At 41.5% G+C, this 24,754-nt stretch overlaps 1 protein-coding gene across 1 annotated transcript; it reads left to right on the plus strand.

Moving 5' to 3' along the window:
• Positions 1 to 20,728: 20,728 nt before the first annotated feature.
• On the plus strand, positions 20,729 to 23,352 carry LOC147901516 (pentatricopeptide repeat-containing protein At1g11290, chloroplastic-like). The gene has a single exon (XM_087375056.1). It carries the CDS (start codon positions 20,876 to 20,878, stop codon positions 22,844 to 22,846), a length of 1,971 nt encoding a protein of 656 aa, XP_087231182.1. The 5' UTR covers positions 20,729 to 20,875; the 3' UTR covers positions 22,847 to 23,352.
• The last annotated feature ends 1,402 nt before the right edge of the window (positions 23,353 to 24,754 follow it).

Here is a 24,754-nt window from a genome sequence, read left to right on the forward strand (position 1 = left end):
CCAAGATTCTCTCTCTTTGCAGAGACATCATCCCTGCTCACTCTAAACTTTAATGTGATCAGGTTATAACAATGATACCCCTTTTGTTCTATCGAGTACCCTAACAGAATGCATTTTTCAACCTTTGGATCAAGCTTTTTCCTCAACTCATCTGTTATATGCACATATGCAACACATCCAATAACTCTAAAGTGTGATACATCTGGTTTTCTACCAGTATACTTCTCCTTTGGCATCACATCATGCATTGCTATAGTGGGGGTTGGTCGTATGAACTACCTCAACCTAATAATATGTGGACATATTTCTCTCACTCAACATGGGTCTTGCAATCTCAACAATTGTCTATTCTTCCTTTCAACAACATATTATGTTGTGGGGTACCCCTGCATGTGAACTGCCTTCTTATGCCATGCTCCTTCAAAAGTAGTTGTCAAATTCATGAGGGAAGTATTCACCTCCACCATTTGATCTCAAGCATTTTATTTTCCTACCACATTCATTTTCAACCACGGCTTTAAAAGCTTTGAAATGACCAAAAACTTCATATTTTTGGTTCATAAAGTATAGCCAAGGGAAGTGTTCACCTCCACCATTTGATCTCAAGCATTTTATTTTCCTACCACATTCATTTTCAACCACGGCTTTAAAAGCTTTGAAATGACCAAAAACTTCAAAAGTTCATAAAGTATACCCAAATCTTCCTTGAGTATCATCAATAAAGGTCACACAAAACTTGCTTCCACTCAATGGCTATGCATCTGTGGGGTCCCATACATATGAATGTATTAAGTCAAGTGGCTTTGAGATTATATGTCTTTCCTATAGAAAGGATTTGTTGGCTTGCTTTCCAAACTAGCAAGCTTCACATACCTTGTCCAGGTTTTCAACCCTCAACTTGGGCAAACTTGTAACTATACCTCTAGACTACATTGACTTTAGCCTTTGCACATTCACATGGCCAATTAACTTATGCCATATCTCTATTTTTGCAATAAATCACTCTCCTTTTGCAAGCATCCACACTTGGCATGCTCACATTCAAGGTGAAGATCCTACCAACTTTGCATCCTCTTGCAATAACTCTATTATTATTCTTGCAATCCTCAACAAACACACCCTCTCTGTTAAACTTGACTTGCAATCCTTGGTCTACCATTTGACCAACATAAACCAAGTTCTTAGTAATACGTGGCACATGTTATACATAGCCAGATACTTTGTTTTCCCTTTTTGCATGTTCCAAGGAACTCTACCAACATGCTCAATGTCTAAAAAAAGCCAGGCCTCTAGGTTGCTGCAAGTCAACAAACCACTCTCCATGACAGTTCATGTGGTTTGATGCACTTGAGTCTACATACCATACATATGTAACCCTTTCCTTATGTGAAAGGGCATTCAACATATTCTACATTACAAATAGATTTGATCTCTCTTCATTTTGCCTATTGGATGATGCATAATTTCCTTGCTACAATCTACCATTTTTCAATCTTCTTGTTTCGTCTAACAAAACTTTTTAATGTGACTCGAATTTCCACAGTAATAGCTGCCACTCTAATTTCCACTATGTCTATTGTTCTGCCATCCACCTCACTCTCTATTGCTCCTCTTGCCTTTATAGTTTCCTCTTCCTCGGCCTTGGGATCTCTCACTAGAGTATTGTTGACCATGCCAGCCACCCATAAGGAGAGGTCCCCCCATGCCTGCACACATTCAGATCCATCTTGATCGTGCCCTTGATCGAGGATTACCAAAAAGTGAGTGATACAAAACAACAAAAGTATTTATAAACCCCCTATTTGAGTAGCAAAAAAATAAAATTTATTCAAAAGTCCATATGTTTCCTCAATGCTAGAAGGCTGAATATGCATATAACTTTAAAGCCACTAACACTAATCTCACATCACTTATAAGAGAGTTGGTATGTTGCATTACCAAGTCATCATTAGTATCAAAGACAATCCCTACTGTAATCAAGTTCTCTCTTTCCACCATAGTAATTGAGATCATCAATGCAACCTTCTACACAAGTGGAGTGTTCCACAAAGTCTAGTGGGCCTAGTAGATAGTCCACTATACTAGACCCACCACCATGTGGGAAGCAAGTGAGTCTCCTGGAAGACGGCCATCTATGAAGGCCATTAAAGATGATCAGGTCATGGATTACCCCCAGCTTAAGCAGATGTCATCCATACCATGTCACCTGTGGGGCTTCTGCAGAGTGCCTCAATATCTTGAGCTCAGCTACATCTAGTTCCGAGACTATGTGTGGATCTCTGTCATCATTTGAGAAGTCAAGTAGGCCCACTTGTCTATTCATGCATTGAAGTCTCTCCCTGTTTGGAAACTTTGTGATGTCATCATGGATCATCTCATATGTTGTGTCCATCTGTAGTGACCTCTCGTGCATAGGATGATGTGCTTGGAGGAAAATAGCACACTACAATGAAGATAGGCCGAGCATCTAGAATCTGAACTCATATCCACATGTGTCTTGCATGCTCCTCTCTCTGAACCATAGATATGAGTGGTCTCAATTGTGATTTGAAAAGGACAGCCACCCCCTCGGAGCCCCGTACTCTGCTATCTCTCCTCATTTGTCTTCTGTGAGCTGACTCCCATGTGTATCCAATAATTGTTCTTACTCCAACCTTCTCATCCACGACCATAAGCAAATGTTTTGTGTAATGGCAAGAATGCCAATTGTGGTAGATAGATTTTGTAAAGACCTTGGACAATGCAGGTAGCATTTTTTGTGCCAACATCTTAAAATGTGCCTTATCTATCGACACCTACTTAGTTGGTGTTTGTCACAAACATTGTGATTTTCTAAGAGCTCCATGGAAATAGCATTGCCTTAGGTGACTCCATCTAGAAATTATGATTGCAAGGCCTTTGTATGGATTCTTTTGGCTATAAAACAAACCAATAATCATTAAATAGCCTTTGTATCGCTTCTTTAGGCTATAAATCAAACTCATAATAAACTAACACAAAACACTTTAAGGACCTCAATCCTTGTGTGTGCTAAAAGAAATTTGTACAACTCAATAATTATACACTTTAGCTCCATGGCTGATGTGTATGATGGGACAATTCTTCCTTCCCTTCCAATAGACCTTGTTAAGGCATTAACAGCCTGTCGAGTTAGCATAGATCCCAAGGGGTGCAAGTGGCCGCAACTCTTCAGTCAGTGGTTGCAACTGCAAACATGGTATATCCTCGAGACCAAGTGTCTCTTGATCATTATGCAATTCACGGATTTAAATGCACTATGTTTCCATTCTTCTTTTTTGCATACTCTGCGTCTCATGTGTGTGAGTATGCGCATTATCTACTTTTCGTAACACCTACGACTTAGGGTGTTACACATTGGCAATCATGATTAACTCAGAATTGTTCATACATGTGGGGTATGCATTTAGCGAACCATTCGTGTTAGCATTGTCGGGACTGATGGCATGTGACACACCCACGATCGAAGGGTTCATTGGTAGACTTGCAAGTGCTCATCGTAGGAAGATGACAACAACTCAGCACCATGCTTAAGGATCTTTTTGCTGTGAATACATGGCCCCAACATGCTCATTTTAGAGACCGCCATTTCATGAGCGAACTGGTTCATCAAGTTTGGATGCTTCATGCGGGCATTGATCATCTCACTCGTCGAATTGCGGTACTAACCCATGGCATGAATGCAAACGAGGTCGCAAGGACCTCCGGATCCATTAGTATCGACAACAAGGCTACCTCATCGGCCTAGACGATCGCTCTTAGCAGAGATAGAGACTTCCATGTGGATCGAGATGTCCAGCGGACTCCGCAAAATGCTAGCGGTGGTGTACTGGAACATGGTGGTGCCCAGCTTGTGTCAGAGCAGCTCGCAAGAGAACACGTGGGAGCCTTATTCATCGCCATCCACAATCTGAGTGTGGACAATGCGGTCCAGCCTTTTCCACACTCTGCATCTTCATCGACTGCGGGAGGCGTTTCATCGGTGGTTCATGGGTTATTTTTCACTTTGCAAGCAGCAACGATAGTTAGGGGACCAGTGCTGTAGGCACCAATTGCCCAAGTAATTTTGGCCAATCCAATCGCAATGGAGGTGGCTAATGTGAAGTATACAAAATTCCAAGGGAAGACTCGTGATGATTCGGATGTCCACATTCACCAGCTCGATAAAATTTACACTCAACGTGGCTAGTGTGGTGGACCCAATGCAAAAGGGGGCACTCTTTGAGTCCATGTTGGAGGCTAAAGTGTCACCTTGGTTGGTGAAGTATGCCTCGGACCATTTCTAGAATAACGATGAAATCAAGGTCGCTTTTCTATGGCGGTTTCGTAAGGAGAAAACGATTTCGTAGACGCTTGAGGGGCCGAGGATTTTGTGACAAGGTGATTAGGACATGGAAGATTGCGCGGCTCAGTATTGCCAACTTTTGCAAAGGGTTCTAGTGACTCAACGACTGGCAGTGGAGGTATTGAATAACTATTTCATTAGCGGTCTAGCCAAGGATGTGTGGACTGCGGTGGTGACGGTGGATAAGGTCACTTTACCCTTGAATGACCTGATTGATTAGGAAATGCGGGCAGGTGAAGCCCTACAAGGGGGGTCAACAAAGACCATACGATCATCCAAGAGAGTGCAAAACGAAAAAGAAAAGACCAAACGATCATCCAAGAGTAAGGGCAAAACAAAAAAGCAGTCTTCAAGGAAAAAAAGAAGGGATAGTGATGAAGAGTAGGACGAGGATGGTTCGACAGAAAGTTCATCGAAAGAAAGTAGTGATGAGTTGGAGGTGGAAGAGGTTAAGCCCAAAAATACCTCAAAAGGACGGAAGGGAAACTTTGCAAAGTCTGCACTATAGAAACCCCTGGCATTCCAAAATGGATTGCGCAATGAATCAGCAATGGTGTACGATCTGTCGAACTAATACACACATAACGGAGCAATGCAGCTACAATGACCATGGCCTGCGCACACTGGGACAACCTCAATGGCCACAACCACTAGCTACGGAGCCTACAGTGGCATATGCATAGTAAGCTGGTATCGCGAAAGTTTAGGAACAACCTCCAACCTAAGGAGGCGGTGGAGGAGGTCGCGGTCATGGACAAGGTGGAGGAGGACTAAGTGGTCCATGAGCAAAGATGTGCTTCTTCTGCCTAGATGGTCACTGGCGGAACGAGTGCCCTGAAGTGCAAGAATGGAATCGCCAGAAGCAAGAACGTCAGAAGATGGCAGGGAATATGCCCAACACATCAATGGTACAAATCGTGGAGGATGACCCAGCCTTTGCACCAGAGGTGAATGTGGTCAGTCGATCAAGCAGAGTGATGTGGACTAAAGTTGGGACAAAGCCCACGATACTTTACTAGCATGTGCAAGCAATGCGCCAGCAGGTGCTCGAGTGGGTCCAGGAAGTGGCCCCAACAAAAGAGAAGCCGACAGCTACTTTGAGAGCAAGGAAAGTCTACAAAGTCCAGTTTGAAGAGGTGCCGCATCTAGCAATCATGCATGAATTAGGTCATTCAGGAGGTCACACCACAAGTCCCAAGGCGATTCCAGAACCAAGTTCCGGAGAGGAACGATGAAGGCAACCATGTAGCCGGAATGAGTTCTTGCCCAGATGAATGAAGATGGTGTGGAAGACCTTCTTGAGGTGCCCATTCAGATCTCCTTGGGACGATTGCTGCAGTTGGTGTGGTAATTTCATAAGAGACTCCTGCAAATGTTGATCGAAGTGTCAGCAGTACCGGAGATGGACGTCTTTCATACCGCATCAATGCTAGTTGCGGTCGTACCCCTCACTGACATGTGGATATCAGTTATCTCAGCAAGCATCAATGGACGAAGCTTTTCCGCAGTACTGGTTGATGGTGGATCTGGAGTGAACGAACATCATTATCCCATGAACATGCAAAGAATTGGGCTGGAACGCCGGTGCCATTTTTGGTACAAATGGCTGATAGCGAAGAGTACGTCCTTCGGATATGCGAGAGCTAGACCCAAAGTTTTACTAGCACTAGGTTAACCTGAAGGACACCGTGCCCACCAAAATGCACCCTTACCCCATGAATCCACATGTGGCTAAGAAGGTTAAGATGAGACTAGAGAGGCTACTACAGGTGGGATTCATTGCACTAATCAAGGATCCGAAGTGGATATCTCTGATTGTGATTGTGCCCAAGAAAAATAAGAAGTTGCGGACTTGTGTGGATTAACACAAACTGAATGCAGTTACAGTGTCAGACCCATTTCCCACTCCCATATATGGATTCCATGCTAGATGGAGTGGTAGGCACGAGGTCTATTTAGGTATGGCAGATACAATCAGATTCTGAGGGCACCAGAAGACCAGCCAAAGACCATGTTCCCTGGGGGTAATATGTGTGCACAATCATGTGGTTCAGATTGTGGAATGCACCATTGACATTCCAGTGCGCTATGCAGGAGATCTTCGGAGAATATTTAGCAAATTTCATGAGAATCTTCCTCAATGACGTCAGCATGTTCGAAACCAAAGTCAATCACTTGGATCACTTGTGGCTATGCTTTCAACACTACAGACTCCAGAGAAGTGTCGTTCAGCTTGAAGTGTGCATTTGCGCTTCGGAGTAGCCACATATTGGGGCATGTGATCAGCATTGAAGGAATAGTAGAGGACCCGAATAAAGTGGCAGCAATCATGCAGGCGCCAGCACCAACAAACCCAAAATAATGCTTGAATTTTCTGGGACAGATACAATGGCATGGTCATCACCTCCATTTCTTGGCTCACATGGCCATACCCCTGAATGCATTGGCACACATGGGGCCCAAAACATTTGTATGGTCCGCAGAATGCAAGAAGGTGTATCGATAGTTGAAGGTGCAACTTTCTAGAGCACCTATCTTTATCCCTCCAGATTAGGAGAAGACCTTTCACGTATTCGTAGATGCCTTAGATCGAGCAATTGGAAGCGTTTTGATGCAATAGGACGAGAGGCAGGGTGGTTCCAGCCAGTGTATTGTGTAAGCCGTAGACTATCACCCAGCAGAGTGGAACTACTTAGTAATCGAGTGTGAAGAAGGCCTGGGGATGGTGTTCTCAATGAAGTAGTTTTGTCACAACCTGTTGGGGCGACGTTTCACTTTCCATGTCGATCATTTGGCGTTGCTATACTTGGTCAAGTAGTAGAACTTGATGGGGAGACTAGCTAGATGGATGCTGTTGCTGTTGCAGGAGTATGATTTTGAGGTGGTACATAGACCAGGATCCCATCATGTAGTGGCAAACTAACGGCATTGAAGATGAGTTCCCGGACGTGGACCTCAATGTAGTTTTAGTGGGTGTTGTGGAGCCATCAGAGGGGCTAGTAACCCAAGGCATGCCATGGTCGTGGTATGATGAGATGATGCACTTCATGATGTCTAGACAGATGCCAGACTATCTGAACAGGCTATTATGATGAGAATAAAGCCTATAAGTTGTATGATCGAGAGGCAAAGAAGATCATAGTGAGCCACAATGTGGTGTTTAGGGAGCAGCCACATGCAGTGGAGGTAGAGAAGAGCTCTTCCACTTTATCATCAAGTGAAGAGGTAATTCACTATGGACCTATCCCAGGAGCTATAAAGGAGGGGGAAATATTAGGTGATGGGTTCCTGTAGAGGCTACATGGAACAACATAGACCCTGCTTGCAGGTCATGTGACGGGAGGCACCACTATCCAACGCCCATGAATCAGTGGTTAACGCTTCTTGAACAGAGGAACACTCTTCCTCAATGGCCAGAAATAGATCTAACTCTGCTTTCGCTGTGTTAGCTATCTCTTTCCCCTTATTTGTCATCAATGGAAGGGGTTAGCACTCATAAGATGCAAATTTGAGGTGGTGGTCAGTCAACTGTACTGCATGCACTTGACAGATGTTCTGCTTCAGTGTGTGCTTCCATAGGAGCAAGCAGTAGTCCTCACAAAGGCACATTGAGAAGTGGTAGGTGGTCACTTTGCGGGAGCTATTATGGCTTAGAAGGTGCAGCAGCAAGCAGGGTTATGGTGACTAGAGCTATAGAAGGATGCCTGTCAGTTTGCACTGTGGTGCAACCTATGTCATCGGCCTGAAGGCTGCCGATGTAGCCAGTGCTTCCTTTGAGGCCTTTCTAGAAATAGGGTTTGGACTTCATGGGTCCTTTCAAGCCTACAGCTATTGATAGTGAAAAAACTCAAATGCCATTTTCTTATTCACACATGGTTGGCACATGTTATAATATGAGCTAGTTTGAAGAAATTGGAAACAACTACACATTCACAGTAAAACTTGGGCATGCTTGCATGTCACTACATCAAACAAGGTCCTCTAAGCAACATCTGTCTTTTTGCCCTTTCTCCATAAAAGATGTTTCGAATCATCCTTTGCGCTTAGCTACTTCTGATAACCCTTAAATTCACCTGTTTCCCACATAGAATCAGTCTCTTCTTTTAGATGCCAGATAGGGCTAATCTAAAAGCAAATTGGAAGAATTGGCCATACCTTTGCATAGTGCCTAAACTCTTAGTCTCATAATAAATGAGTTTAGTCTCCCTGTAACACTAGATCTGAGATGCTAGAGTGACCTTGTCATTAGTGCTCACAAGATGAAGGTTAAATGACATACCCTGCTAGTATTCATTATCATTATTGTGGCCCGCAAGAAGAGTGGCCTTTTTTGTTGTAAAGCCTGCATATATTTTACACTCTACAATTATGAAATGTATAGAGTTAGGGTACTTTATACTTGACTTCCTCCAAACATCTATATTATTGATCACACACATACATTAAATAGATCTTATTGAGGGCTACCAAATATTTTGATTTGGGTTAAATCCAAGTTCTTTGACTTTGTTTATGAGCCTAGAAGCATAGGATAATCTTTTATTCTAGGATTAATGTTCAATTAATGTGTATCATTAGGACCTTGGTCAATCAATATGTATCATTATAACCTTGGTAGTGAAAATGATGGGACATGAACCACTTGAAGCTTAGTGAGGGAAGATATCAACCCATATGGGTCTACTAGAGACATAAGATGAGACCACATGTGGCATGGTTATGTTTGCAAGAAGGATCTACTAATGAGAAGGGGCAAAGATTGTAGATGTCAAATTATATGTAAACAAAGATGAATTTGTCTAGCATAATAGCACTCAACAAGGATGGGCCTTGTAACTATAAAACATGATTCCTTGTGATTTGTAGAATCTCTTAGCTATCTTTCAATAATTAAATACCAAAGTATTTCAAGACAAAAACCAACTAGTTCTGAGAGGGACTTATCAATTAATTTTATGCCTATAATGGTATGGGTGTGTCTTAACATGCTTCATTTATGCAAATTGGACCATCAAGACAGAGTGGTAATTTGGATATTGTAGATTTGGACCTTGAAAGTGACTCCTCTTAACTCCAAAGGGTTTCCTCTTGGATCACATTGTGTTTGCAATAGGCATGGCCACAAATCTATCCCATTAGAGATTATTCTTCACAATCTTGTGCACCCCTCTGGATAACAAGACCATAGAATTATTGTTAGTCACACATCAATTGGTATGCTAACATTGTTGTTCCATTCACTACTAGTAGGACATGTACTTCAACTTGCTAGTCAATCAACCTCCAAAAAAATGGGTGTAAGCTTCTAAAGGGTGTGTTGGCAAGGCACCCCTCAATTGGGAATTAGTTTTTCATGTGGATTCTAATGTAGGTAATTCAATATTTTGATTTTTTTACTTTGATGTCTTTGGCTATGAATACACTAGACACAAATTATTACAAAAATAGTGGATGCCATGAAAAACAATGAAGGTGGGAACGTGAAAATTTGAAAGCATAAAGGAAGAGCATGACCTAAAGGAGAGAAAGAAGGACCATAGGCTATGCAAGAGCAAGGGAAAATAGGGTTATATGTCAAATAGGATGGATGTGAGCAAAGAAAATGATTGAGAGGGATAAGGGGAACCAGAATGAAAAGTTTCATGGTAGAAATGAAGGTACAAGAGGAGCAATATTAAGCCATTAAAATAATGGAGGTCCAAGTGGCAGCAATGAGCTCCTTGTTTTCATTGTGAATATAGTTGAATTGAGGGAGCTAGATCAAATAGTGGTGAAATGACAATTCCCTTTCTATCTAACCTAGGCAATATGAGAGGGAGGGTTGTAGTGAGTAAGGAGAGGTGAAAATGGATGATGCTACTTGCTAACCGAGACACTATCTAGTGATTCCAAAGGGTAGAGTATAGCTCTAGATTTTCTATTATAGCCATGGCTTGTACAAAGTGCATGAGCTGAATATGGTTAGCACAACATTGGGGATCTGACCTTGTCCAACAAGCTTTTGGAATGGATGCCATGGCTACCATAGCCCGTGATAATGTTCAACCAAGCAAGGACCACAAGCAAGCTAGGGATGCTAGGATGAATGGTCTTCTGCAAGGTAATTTTCATCATGGTGGTGGGTTTCTTTTTGAGTGATTGGGGAGGCAGTCCTTACTACAAGTGGTGAATTCAATGGGTTATCGGCATGCCTCTCCATCAGGCATGATTTAGGCACCAAATTAGTAGTATTATGTAAGTTTAGTCTCCTACTCCAAGTTGTATTTCCAAGCTCCTCATCCTCCCCTTTGAGTTTTCATCTTTCCCACCAGTAATCATGTCTCTATCCTTAGTTCCACTGGTTGAGGAACACATGGTGGACTCCACCCTCACAAATAATCTTGATCTGTGGCCGCTGCCTCGTATGCATATCTGATCTTAGTGATGCCACACCCAACTACAAACAACAACTCCTCTAGCATTGCCTATACCCTCCTTTGTTCTAGCTCTTCCTTGTAATACTGGTCCACCTTTTCCTACAGATTTGACTACTCCTTTTGGAAATCATCTAAGAAATTTGCAATAGTGATATTTCTTACATTTGTCCTCACCTATGCCTATAGCTGCAATGAAGCCCTTAGACTTACCAACTCCATCAAACTAACGACCTATGGATCAATGTCAATGGATGTGAGTGTGAGTGTCTCTATCTATTATGGTCATGACCAACCTATTGAAGCTTCTCCAAATCTTGTTGACCATGTGCTTGGTTAACTACTTATTGCTCACTCATTGAGAATGCGTTATACAATATATTTCATTTTAAATGGGATATTTTTTTTTTGGGCAGAAAAAAAGTTTGTATTATATTATCTCATCATCATAAATATTCATAGTACATGTTCTTTAGCATAGAATAACTAGCCCCCATGGGGAGAAGTTTCTTTAGCAAAACATTTCTGACAGACACTCATGAGCTTGAGGGCTTCTGAGTTTGTCATAGTAGCAACAGAGTTAGAAGAGAGGTTCATATGAATCATCTGCATCATTTGTGTCAATGGTGTCACGAGTCAACCCTTTGTCCTTAAAAGATCTATAAGACAGGGTTGCCCCATTGCTCCTTTACTCTTTGCAATTGCTGCAAAATCACTAGGGTGGCTACTTTAACATCAAAGTTAAGAAGGAAATATGAAAGGCATTGAGTTACCCTCTGGCAAGCACCTTATCTCTACCAATAGTTTGATGATGACACAAATTTAACCCTCAGGAATGAGACTCACGTTAAAAAAGGATATGGAGTTCTTAGAGATCTTTTGTAAAGCTTCTAGATCCAAAATCAACTACTCCAAAACTAGATATGCAACTCTCAAAGGGGATGAGCAAGCTTTCTTGGAAGAGATGGGTTGCTAGAGAATCAAACATGGCACAGTCTTCAGATTATTGGGAATCCCCATGGGTTTTGACGTTTCCCTCAAACAAAGATGGGACTGGTTCTTCAACAGATTTCAAAACAAGATTGAGAAATGGAGAGGGTTCCAAGCCAGTCTAGCTGGAAGGAGAATGGTTTTCAACCACTACATATACCCAATTATCATTTTCTACCTCATTTCTTGGTACCCTTCTAGAACTAGAATTGGCAGGTTCATTAAAATTTGCAGATCCTTTCTTTGGGGGGGCAAGGTAGCCAAGGTCAGATGGGAGTTTTGTATCAAACCCAAGTAGGAAGGAGGCCTAGGTGTGATAGACATAGAGCAAGCTTCTCTGAAACTATCCTCAACTTGGATAATTAAAGCAATCCTCCATCCTCTTGAGGATTGGGCCCAAATCCTTCTAAGGAATGTCAATTCCCTAAGACCTCTGAGAGCTCCTAAGTGGAAAAAGTACCCTATGCTGAGAGCTCCGAAGTGGAAAAAGTACCCTATGCTTCTATGAAACTATCCTCAACTTTGATAATTAAAGCAATCCTCCATCCTCTTGAGGATTGGGCCCAAATCCTTCTAAGGAATGTCAATTCCCTAAGACCTCTAAGAGCTCCCAAGTGGAAAAAGTACCGTGAACCTTGCAAAGCTAAAGGCAATTAGCTTTGGCTCTCACTATGACAGCCTTTGAAGGAATCAAGAGCCAAATTGTCTTCTCTGGCAAAGGAGCTTTTATGATATTAGACTCAATCTGGGTCTCTGTTATCTTCAAGGATGTTCTCTCTGTTGAAGACTTTGATAAGGCTGCTTTACTCTTCAAAAAGGGACTGCAATGCTGGGGTTAACTTTGGAATAGAGCTGAGCTAAGATGGAAAACTTAGATTGAGATTAGAAGAGAGTTCAGTTTAAATAACCAATGCCAGACACTTGTCTTGAACAGAATTCACCTCTGGGAAGGCAATCAACAATCAAAAGGTGGATCTTTCTTGGTTTATAGCAGAGAGTTCAATTGGGTTGAGAGTCCTTCTTTCTTACCTATCCCCAACTAGGGACATAGGAGATCTTTGCATTGTCCTTAATACTAGGTGGAAACTGTAGGTTTCTAGGAGCAAATGGAAGTTCAGATTTTGCTCCATTTGGTCAAGCTCAATCCCTAACAAATTGTCTGCCTTGCTTTGGCTAATAATGCATAAAGCTGTGTGGACTAATAATAGAGGACTGAGAATTGGAAAGGGAAATGGCAAATGCATGAGGTGCCCCTTTATAAATGAAGATATTTTCCACCTCTTTGTTGCCTGTCCTGTTGCTAAAAAGGTGTGGAAAATAGTACAATTTAAAACAGGGGAGCCAATAAATTAGAAGGCCATACTACTAGGAGACTCTTCAAGGAGAAAACAAGAGTTATGGACACCTATCAAAGCACATGCACTGTGGTTTATTTAGATAACCAGAAACAATTTCCAGTTTCATCAAATTTTGTTGCATGCTGACTTAATTTTTCTCAATTGGTTGCTTAGGACCAAAGGAAAATTACAGAAATGATAAACCAGTTCAGAACCGATGCTGCCCTCTTTAATGTTGACCTGCAAACCATGTTCAAAGCTATTTTGGGATGGACAACACTACTCCTTTTGAAATCCCCCCTGAGTTTACTAGTTTTCTTAAACAGGTCCCCCCTCCAATTGTAAAGAAGGAGCCAGTATTACCTAGTGAAGCGCAGGCTCCTGCCACAAATGACTTTGATAGTTCTAGTGATTTAGAGGACTTCAATGACTTTAAATGGGATTTTGTGCAAATCAAATATTAAGATGGCTTCTTTAAAGGAAAGGATGAAAGAAGGGAAGAAAATAGGTTTAAAAGGGAGTTCAAAATTTATTGTTTTGATAGATGTGTTATTAAGTTAATGTTTGTGATTGTTGTTGTATTAAGTTAATGTTTGTGATTGTTGTTGTATTCAATGGAATGGTTTGTGCTATGATGTAGTTTCTTGATTAACTTACATATATAGGATATTCATTATTGACTCTCAAGGTGCGATAGACCATGAAGGCCATATTTGGTACCATGGAGAACATTGAAAAACATTGTATATTGTTGTGCAATACATGAAAGATCAAAGTTTGTATTCGTGAATAAGGTTTCACATATAGTATGATGATAGAAACAAATAGTTAAAAGAATAGGATACATGCTTGAATGAAATATGTATATCAATAAATTTTTAAATGCTTTTTTCATTCATGTAATATTTGATGTTGAATATGTTGTGTGTATGTTATATTGTGAAAATGTGTTATATAGTCTAGTTTATTTAATTCAATCTCTCCCCCCTTTATCCCTAGATATTTTGCCATCATATACTACTCCCCCTCCCCCCACACCAACTAATTAATTAATAGGGGGTTTTTTCTCACTGGGGGTGCTATTGGTGCAATGTAATTTTTTAAATGATTTACACAACATAATTATTATTGATATATTTATGTAAGATAATATTTCAGATAAGATTTGTATGTGTTATATATTTTGGTAGTGAATTAGACATGGGTTATTTTGTGGTGCATTCTAATGAGATAGCTACTAGGAATACAATGAATTGATTACTAAGCCAAAAATGAGAGTTGAAAGCATTACCATGTTTTAATTACTTTTTCAGGAGAGTGGGAAGGGAGGGATGAAGGGATGGAGATCGGTCTATAAATTAACTTCTTTTATAGAATCTTTGTTTAAGTTTATGCTTATTATTACAATTATATTTTTTGAATTCCATTTTCTTGGAGATAGTATGTTTCACCATATACCATTGATTATCATTGTGGTCTATATTTGGAAAAGTTTGTATCAATTCAAGAATCAATGCATTAAAGAATGGTTTGTGCTATGGTATATTTTCCTAAAGAGCTTATACATAACATAGTTATTCCTAATCTTGAAATCTATTGTAAGGCATATGTATTAGTTTCCCTTTTATTTAAATCAATCTCATGTGGGATACATCATCACTTTTTTTAAAAGGAATTGTATACATTTTTTCAACTATTCAAAAAGAGAGAGAGTACATTGGAGTTAAGGAAGAGTTCATATTGAATGTAAATACTTATGGGTTGAATACAAACATCTTTGCAAAAAGAGAGATAAATAAAAATATTGGATCAATCAGTGGAGCTAGCAATGATATGTTCTCATGTAAAAATGTCAAACTTATCACTTGAATAGTAAGGACATCTATATAGAAAGTCGATAGTTAGAATGAAATAGTGTTGGAACTTGTATCTAATTGAAAAAACAAGTTTTTAGAAATAATTAGTCAGAATTAAATCCAAGAAATAGAATCCAATGTTCATTTGACTATAGTTAAGTTATAAATGATTAGTTGTTTTTATGAAAGTAATAACATTGCTTTAGTTGAAAGTGTTTATGCAAGACAAAGAGCTAAGAAGCAAATATACTTGAGTTTGATTACGACTACAATAAGAGAAGGATGCATAAAATTACAAAGCAAATAGTGTGAAACAAGAGAACATATTCATCATAAAAGTGAAGGCTTCTATCTATCTCAAGATATTATTAAAAACTCAAATCAAATACAGCATATTGAAATGAAGCATAGACATCAAGCTACACTTTGATATCAAAAGCATGTTTTAAAAAAACCAAAAAATCCTTACTGAAAGGATTGACACCTACTCTAATATCAAAAACATGTACGGGAAATGCAAACAATTGGAAATCCTTTTTCAAAATAATTGATGTACTTAATTTGATATCAAAAGCATATACAACAAATACAAACAATCGAAAGTCTTATTGCAAAAGTATTAATATAGTTACTTTGGTATAACCATCATAAACAAGCTAAAATTTGTGAATTATCACTGAAAAGCTTCAAGGCATTGCCACATGAACACATTCAAATGCACAATATTATCAAACTAGTAATTTATTATGCAAAAAAAAAGTGATTGTCTCAAGTGATTGTTTGATTAAAGACATGCAAAGGAAAATGATTATTAAGGCAAGATGAGTCAAATACAAGCTATTTACTCTCGGTCCGCTGGCAGGTGATAGAGCCCTGCTCTCTACAGGATGTACCATTTACTCCCTTCAGAGCTTCTCATGTTTCAGTGGACACCTCTTGGGAGATTTTGGCTAGCATTTCCTCTTGGCACATTTGGAGAGCCAAATGTACTGAGGCCTTGGATGGCACCCAGATACACCCATTACAGGTGTTCACGGGTATTTGGTCTGACACGGTTCACACTTTGATAGCCATATGGGCTAGCATGCAGGGCCCTTCACGGGCAGCCTCTTCTAGAAGGACTATATTTCTTCGAGTTTGGAAAGGTTCTCCCTTTTTCTCGGAGGTTTCTACCGATTGAGATGGCACTATCAGCCTCAATCCTTTCTTTTTGGCTCTTGAGCTTTTCGTGCATTGCATGATGTATCCCGTATGGAGCTTGCTCTAACGGTTTTTCTTTAATACTTAATAGAAGTCTCTTTTTGCCAAAAAAAAAAAAAAACAAGCTATTTCAAAACTACAATATGTCTCAACTGAACATAAGTGGAGCCTTGTGAAGTCTTCCTACTCATTAAAACTACAAAAAGGTATGATTTTAAGATGATTAAAGTAGGTGTGACTAAATTGGAGAAAAGTATGGTCTCATTTGAAGAAATGCAACTGCCTTGGGTAAAGACAAGCTACCAAGGTAAGTTAAAATAGGTGATTGCTTCGTGTGGAGACCAAATATAAGATAAAGTGAAGATAAATGAACCTATAAGAGGTTAATTAAAGTGACCTCAATTGAGAAGAACTAATTATCTATACCAAAAAAGAAAGACCATCTCAAGAGAAGTCGGAGTTTCCAGGGTTTTCCAGGGATACCTACTACTTTGCACCTCTAGCTAGATATTTATTTGAAGCAAACAATTTACACATACTTGCTCACATATATGGTTCGTGTATCACACACATTTGCTTATTTTGCAGATGGTCAGGTAGCTTCGACATCCATTTCATAACTTGAAAGGGCGTCACATCATAGTTTCTGATTTGGCAATGGTGCCTAGACTACAAGAAGTCATGCATGGATGGAAGAACACATGTAAAATTTTTACATACAAATTTGATGTCTAAAAGGTGGCCTCTATTATCTTTAGATTTTTTGACCAAACTCAAGATCTAGTGATTAGGTTTGTGATAGTGGAAAAGACCATGACTATCCAAGATGTACCATAGATGTATCTTAAATGCCAAGCTTGTAGCACATAGTCAAAATGATCTTAGGCAAAGGATCGTCAATATTGCCATGCTAACTCATTGCATGGCATCCAAGTGTTAATCAAATATATGAATAGAAAATGTCAATTTATTTTTGTATTAGTGCTTTTGGATCGGCCATATACAAGACTGCAGGTTCAGAAAGCCAAAAGCTTGCTTTTAGAAGTTTTCCTAAAGCTAGGGGTTGATTTCCCTTTGCTTTTGCACGGCTTTAAGAGGATCTTTAACAGAGAGCCTAGATTTGAGGGACTGTAATCTCCCCCGCTGAAGATCATATGTTATGTTGTAACTAAGCACCCAAAAATACAGTGGTTATGAAGAAGAATTCAATAGTAGCGATTCAAATTTCAAAACTTTAGACACCTGCAATAAACTTCAAACACCCAACAATCTTTGGACAACATTGGTGTCAAGAGATGTTATAGTTTAAAAACTTGTACTTTAATTTATGCTTATGCCCTCCAATGTTCAAAAATTGAACTCCTCCTCTTTTTTTGCTTGAAGGGGTAAAATGCTTCTTGTACGTCGCTAGCATAAGCTTAATGCACATCTTGAAACTTTGTGACTCAGGATAGGGGGTTGGGGGTGGAGGCCAAGCTCCGTCTCAAACTCAAAAAACTCTTTCTCTGGGTCCATAGGGGAAAAACTGAGTGAGGAGGGAATCAGTAGAAGAGGAGGAGCCTGAGGACAAGAAGTGAGTGTTGATTTGCTGTTTGGAAGAGGGAAGGGGGCTGGGAGATTTCTGACAGGAATTTGACAGAGTCTAGCTGTAACTGCTATGGCAACGTGGTCAGCCCAAAACAAAGACCTTAACAAAAACTGGCTCAAAATGGGCAAAAATCCTAAGCCTTCAGTGCATGCAGCCTACCTCCATCCAGTTAAAGAAACTCTCTCATCTCCCGTAGACTCTTACTAATTAGCGTATCTTTTCTGTAAGTAACCCAACTGAAGTCTCGTGGATTCGCCCTTACTAGAGCAATGATCGACTCCCTCCACCCAACCACCACTTGGCAATGCAACACAATCTTACTATGGAATTCCCATACTGCTAGCGTAGCAACCGCTCGTAATGTAGATGGCATTCTGAATTTATCCCCTATTATTGCCACCTACCACCAAGAAGAATTTGGACATCAATCCCATTTTCCTGACTGCTCCCTCCATCTTTCTCTACACCTCCCTGGTTATCAAGCAAGACCACATTAAATGTCACATTTTTGAACGCAGAAGGGGAACATGGGACTCACCTCCATGAATCTCGCCACCTTCCCCCTTATTGGCAGCCATTGGTGCACAGTTTTCCATAGGAGGAAGCTCGCTCTTCCTGATCCACACTGTTTCCATATTACCTGAATCCTGTGCCTCCACCATGATGGTGGCCTCCTCAACTCCCATTCCCTGGTGAGAGCGCCGGTGGCGGAGAAGCCACTTGCAAGCCTACGATACATCAATCTATCAGAAATTTTATGGAGCACTGTCTTACCTCTAGCACCCGGTTCTTCCCTTTCTCCACACATGTACTAACCATATTGGATGGCCATTCCTATGGAATTCTGTCCATCGCGATGTGCACCAAGTCTTCCTTGTCTTCTATTGCCTGAATCTGAGGCGCAATGTATCAACCGACAACCAATCCGCAATGCGGCTATCCCCCAAGTCAATCCATTTCCTTAAGCCTTTCCTATGCAGGATCCTCACTCTACGCAGATCATGCAAGGCAAAAGCTTCATCCGGGTGTCAGAACACTATGCACCACCAAATACTTTCCTCAAGGCTTTCATCCCCCCTCAACCCACTACGCCCTTTCCAATTCAACAGCTGAACCCCCTTCTTCCATGCCACGACTATTCTAGCTATTAGATCCGAACCCACAATATGAATCGAGAATCCCAAAAATAACCTATCATACCAATTTAGATTACACCAGGGTTCCTGCCCCCTTGCTGCATCCCTGCTCCACAAAATATTTAGCAATTTCAATCCACAGGGCCTTACTACTGAACAAACCTGCCGACAACCACTTACATATCAAAGCCACATTCTTCGAGGCAATATCTAGCATACTCACCCCCCCTGCACTTTGGGTGCCTTAAGAGCCTCCCATGGTATCACATGCATACTCCTACTTCCTTCATTTTCCGCCCATAAGACCCTAAATAATCTCTCAATTTCATCCCAGTGTGTCTTTTTGAAGTTCCAGATTGTAGCCACGTGCTTAGGTGACGCTGCTAATATATGCTGAATCTGTCATTCCATCCCAAGGCTATCTGTTCCACTGCTTCAACTTATACTTCACTTTGTCTTTGAACCATTTAAATCTTTGCCTCAGGGTTACCCCAATGCCTAAGGAATTGGAAGTGTGTTCTAATCACAAAAGACTTAGCAAGCTGCACAGGACCATAAAGCCGCACAAAATTTCTGAATTATCTCCATTAGTGCATTCACACTACCTTGCTCTTCAAGGGAGAAGGAGATCATATCGTCCGGCAAACATCTGAATATTCAAATGTTTACCCGACGGGAGACTAACTCCTTTCATCTCGCCAGCCTCCAGTTTCTTCTTTAACGCGTGAATTGACGAGATCATGCAAACAGTAGTGGTGCAACTGGGCATCCCTGGTGAGCTGAACGGTTAAGACTGAATCTGCCTACCACCCCCTGTTCAAGCATAGTACCGCGGATGCATTGCCAAATAGGGCAGCCACTTTTTGTAGCCTTTTTAGAACTACGGGGACAAAGTCCCATCTTAAACGGTCATAGGCCTTGTCAAAGTCCAGGCCAAATAGAAGAACATGTTGCCCTGTGTACCACGCCAGATCTAGAGAAGCGGACACATTGAGAATATTTTTTTAATATCCCTACCTTTGATGAAGTCGTTCTGTTGGGAGTCCACCACTTTGCATACACAGCTCCCGAATTCACAACACCAATGCCTTTGCCATCACCTTATATGCCATCACCTTGTATGAGGTATTTAGCATCGTGACAAGTCTCTAATTCCCAAATTTGATCCGATTTGCCTTTTCGAGAATAATTTTATCAGACCTGTATTCACGTCCTCCGAAAGCAATCCCCTCTCCGCAAGTTAGCCATTTCTACCAAATCTTTACCAATTAATGGCCAAAAAGCTTTGTAAAATTTTGTTGTTAGTCCATTAGGACTTGGTGACTTATCATACTCTAGAGCCTCAAGAGCCTGTCTTAGCTCTTGTAATGATGGTCTCCCTAGCAATTCTCTATGGAGCTCTAACACCCTTGGCTCTAGGACCACTGTTAGCTCTCGTAGGCTAAAATCAACTATTGAAGTTTCAATAGTTGATTTATGATATATTGGATAAATGATCCACCCTCGAAAGAGTTGCAATTACGTTTATTAGCAATAAGTACTCTATTAACAATTCTCGAAACAAGGTGAAAATTTCACTAGGCTTGTCAAAGGCGATGGGACAACCTCACTCTTAGATTAAGAAAACCTTTAAATCCCCTATAGTACAACCTCACCCTTAGATTAAGACAACCTTTAAATCCCTCTCAGTTATTCGAGAGGACAGCATTCATTGCACAATCCCCATAAATAGAGAAAGGCAAAACAAAGGCTTCGGCATTTGCCTTTGGCATTCCAAAAAAGTGAACTATCGATATACTCCATAAAAGTTAGAAAAATCGATATAACGAAGGCTACTGATCTTTGTTATTGAGAGACCGAGAAGAAGTATACCTGATAAGAGAGGAAATTTGAAAGAAGGAAGAATTTTAAGATGTGCACTGAACAGTGGACGGTAGCATGGACGCTATGCCTTGCCGATAAGCCAAGAGCTCGGGTGGATTCGTAGTTGTTATGGTGGACTTTGGGTCTTTAATTCGCCCGGGCATCATGCTGCCTGTGGCTCCATGTTCGATGGGTTCTCATAGGCGCAAAGGCGAGGTGGTGCACGAAAGAAATTCGTCGATTGGGGCAATTTTTGGGGAGACTGTGTTTGCAGAACGTGAAACTTTGGGAATGGGCAAGGCTGGACTTACTTGTTCGACAGACCCATCGAAGAAGCAAGCTGAGCAAGAACATATGCTAGCGGGTTTTAAGTCTCCTAAACAAAGCTCTGCAAAAAAATGGACATTAGAAATTTTAGAAAACGAGTGTCGCCGAGAGCGATCAAAAGAGATTCTACACCTACTGAAACAAGCCCTGCACCTGCTGGACAGTCAGAACTTTCGGGCAGATTTTGAAATGTATGCTACTCTCCTGAAGGGTTGTACAGATGCACATGCACTCTCATTTGGCAAGCTTATCCATGAACATATTCTCAGTTATGGGCACGAGCGAAACAGGTTTCTTTGTAACCTTCTTGTCGAAATGTACGGAAAGTGTGGTGCGCTGGACGAAGCTCATTCAGTGTTTGAGACAATGGACGAACCAAACGTGTTTTCTTGGACTATCATGATTGCAGCATATGCCCGGCATGGCCTTTGCAAGGAGAGTCTGCTACTTTTCCAACGAATGCAATTTGATGATGTGAAAGCAAACAAATATACTTTCAGTACCGTCCTCGGTGCATGTTCAAGTTTAGGAGCCTTTGCTTGTGGTAAAGCCATCCACGCTATTGCGATTCAGGAGGGGTTTGATTCAAATGTTGTCGTAGGGACGGCTCTTGTTCATATGTATGGCAAGTGTGGGAGTATGAAAGATGCAAAGGTAGTGTTTAACAATATTAAGCAGCGGGATGTAGTATCCTGGAATGCCATGATTGCTGCATATGTTGAGCACAGGCGTGGTGAGGAGGCCCTGATCTTCTTTCATCAAATGCAACAGAGCGGGGTGGAAGCAGATAAAATTACATATGTCAGTGTCCTTGGTGCCTGCTTGAGTCCTGACTACCTCGGACAGGGTAAGGTAATCCATGCAAAAGTTGTTGCCCGTGGATTAGCTTTGGATATTATTGTGGGGAATGCCCTGATTGATATGTATGGCCAGTGCGGGAGCGCAGGTCATGCACGGTTAGTGTTTGACAAAATGCGTTGTTGTGATGTGGTGTCTTGGACTTCCATGATCGGAACATATGCCCAACATGGGCATTCTCAAGAGGCCCTTGTGCTCTATGACGAAATGCAGCGTACTGGGTTGAAGCCCAATGAGATCACATTCGTCAATGTCCTTGCCGCATGTGCAAATGTTGCAGCAATAGGACATGGTAAAGTGGTCCATGATACTATTCTTCAAGCTGGTTTGGGGTCAGGTGCAGTGGTAGGGACTGCCCTTGTCAACATGTATGGCAAGTCTGGGAGTCTGATGGATGCGAGATCAGTTTTCAACCATACACAGGTGCGGGATGTTGTCCTATGGAATGCCATGATTGCTGGCTATGCCCAGCATGGACATGGCAAGGAGGCGCTGGAGCTTCTCCAACAAATGCAGCAGGAAGGTGTGAAGCCTGATGAAATCACATTCACCAGTATATTAATGGCATGCAGTCGGGCGGGCCTAGTGTATGAGGGTTGCTGCTGTTTTGTTTCCATAAGTGAAGATCATAAAATCATTCCAATAATGGAGCACTGTGGATGTATGGTTGACCTTTTTGGGCAGGCTGGTCTATTGAAGGAGGCAGAGGACTTCATCAACAACATGCCGTTTAAGCCTAATGCTGCAGTGTGGGAGAGCTTCCTTGGTGCTTGCAAAACCCATGTGAATGTGAAAAGAGGACAATCTTCAGCAGAACGCGTCTTGGACCTGGATCCACAGAATTCTATTCCATATGTATTGCAATCAAGTATGCTTGCTTGTGAGAGAAGATGGGACGATATAGAGAGAGTGTGAGAACAATGATGGTGAACATGGCTTGAACTTTGAAGAAGCTGCCAGGTTCCAACCCATCTGAGATAAAGGACATCGTCCACGAGTTTGTGATAAAGATAGATCACATCTGCAGACAGAGGAGGCATGCTTTGGAGGAGAGTTCTACTTGATGTTCGTGATGCAGAACTGTTTTCTACCATAGAAAAAGTTAGCCCTTGCCTTTGGCCTCAATAAACAAGCTGCATATAACTCGTATCCACATTTTGTATGTGTTCATATTGCCATCCACAGCTGAGTTTTTCTCCAAGATATTGAACGTGACATAACTGTGAGTGATGCAAGTGGTCTCCATCAATTCAGATCTGGCCTATGTCCATGTGAGGTTTATTGGTAATTACTGCCAAATCAATGTCTCATATTAATTAACGAGCTTACCGTATAATGAGTCAGGATTGTCGTCCATGAAGAAATAGGGGTTGGCATGCACACGTTTGAATGTCTTTGATGGGTCCTTGGACTCAGCCTCAATTGTGCGCGCGCGCGCGTGTGTGTGTGTGTGTGTGTGTGTGTGTGTGTGTGTGTGAGCCGCTCACATCTGCTGTCTCCCGACTCTACGTCTTCTTCTGCTCCTGGCTGGGCCGATGTCCATGACTCAGACCAGGGGGTTAGTCTCAGCTATGGAGCCAGCCAACAAAGCCTCTGTGGTACCCTGCTGCCTCCAGGTTCAGAACTCATCCCTGCCTGAAGTGAACCCCAGCGGTCTCTCTCCAGACCCTGCTGCTGCTTCAGCATTCCACTGTACAAAAGAAGTCTCTCTAATCGATCCATGCAGATCGAACATACCCCAGTCCCCCTTCAGCCCTGCCCTTTGTCACAGCTTAACCGGTACAGAGGAAGGGAGAAGAACAGCCCTAAAAATATGCATAAAACAGGTCATTTCTTCCCATCTGGCCTGTCTACACTGCCTGGGATTCAAACATGGAGATCCATGGGAAGGCATCAGAGAAACTCAAGGCAAGCTGGTACTTAGAGGCCGGCTCTCCACCACTCAGTCTTCAACAGCAGGTCAGTATTTTGCTGCAAGAGAATCAAGAGCTGATGGTGAGGCTTAAGAGCTTGAGACAAGGCTTGTCAATATGGAAAACAGAGAGAAGCAAGGCACCCCACAGAAGGTACTACATGAATACATTGCTTCCAAACCTCATGAGTTTGTTTCTGCCATCAACAGCAGGATTGATAGTAGTAAAGTGGACACACAAGTAAGAGAAGAGATCAAAGAACAAGCTGAGAAACAAGGGAATGCACTGAAAATCATGATAGGGGGCTTACCAGAGGGGTGTATAAGAATGAAGAGACATTTGAGGAGACGTATGGACGGATACAGACAGAACACCAAGCATTGACTGGCCAGAAGATTGTAAAATCAAGCTAGATGGGACTCATGCCATACTTTCTCTTGACACAAGCCCAGTTACTCAGACAATCCCATAAACTGAAAGGTGCGAAAATGTTGATAGCAGAGGAGCTCAGTCAAGTCTAATTCAGCCAAAAGGCAACCGAGCTAGCAAAGGTAAAGGCAGCCCAAAAGGATGGCAAATGGACAGTTTACCGTAAGCACAAGGCCCTCATCAAAGAGTTCAAATTTGGACTTAAAGGCCCTCAGTTCAGTAGTAATAGTGTTTTTTTAAGCCATGGGTGTGGATCCACTCAATGATTTCACCCTTATTGTATCCGATTTCTTCAATCTCACAGACCTTTTGGTCTTCCGCAGCGCCCCCCCCCCCTCTGTGTGTGTGTGTGTGTGTGTGTGTAACATTTCCCATAGAGCCGTCGGTATTCGAGTGTGTTTTTGTTTAAGCAATTTTTGTACTCTCGGATCACTTCTAATCTAGCAAGATACTAGTGGCTTAATATCCCATTGATGAATGC

The sequence above is a fragment of the Dipteris shenzhenensis genome, chromosome 5, assembly GCF_047967505.1.
Source record: "Dipteris shenzhenensis isolate YYH24624 ecotype China chromosome 5, Dip_SZ_1.0, whole genome shotgun sequence".
NCBI lineage: Eukaryota > Viridiplantae > Streptophyta > Polypodiopsida > Gleicheniales > Dipteridaceae > Dipteris > Dipteris shenzhenensis.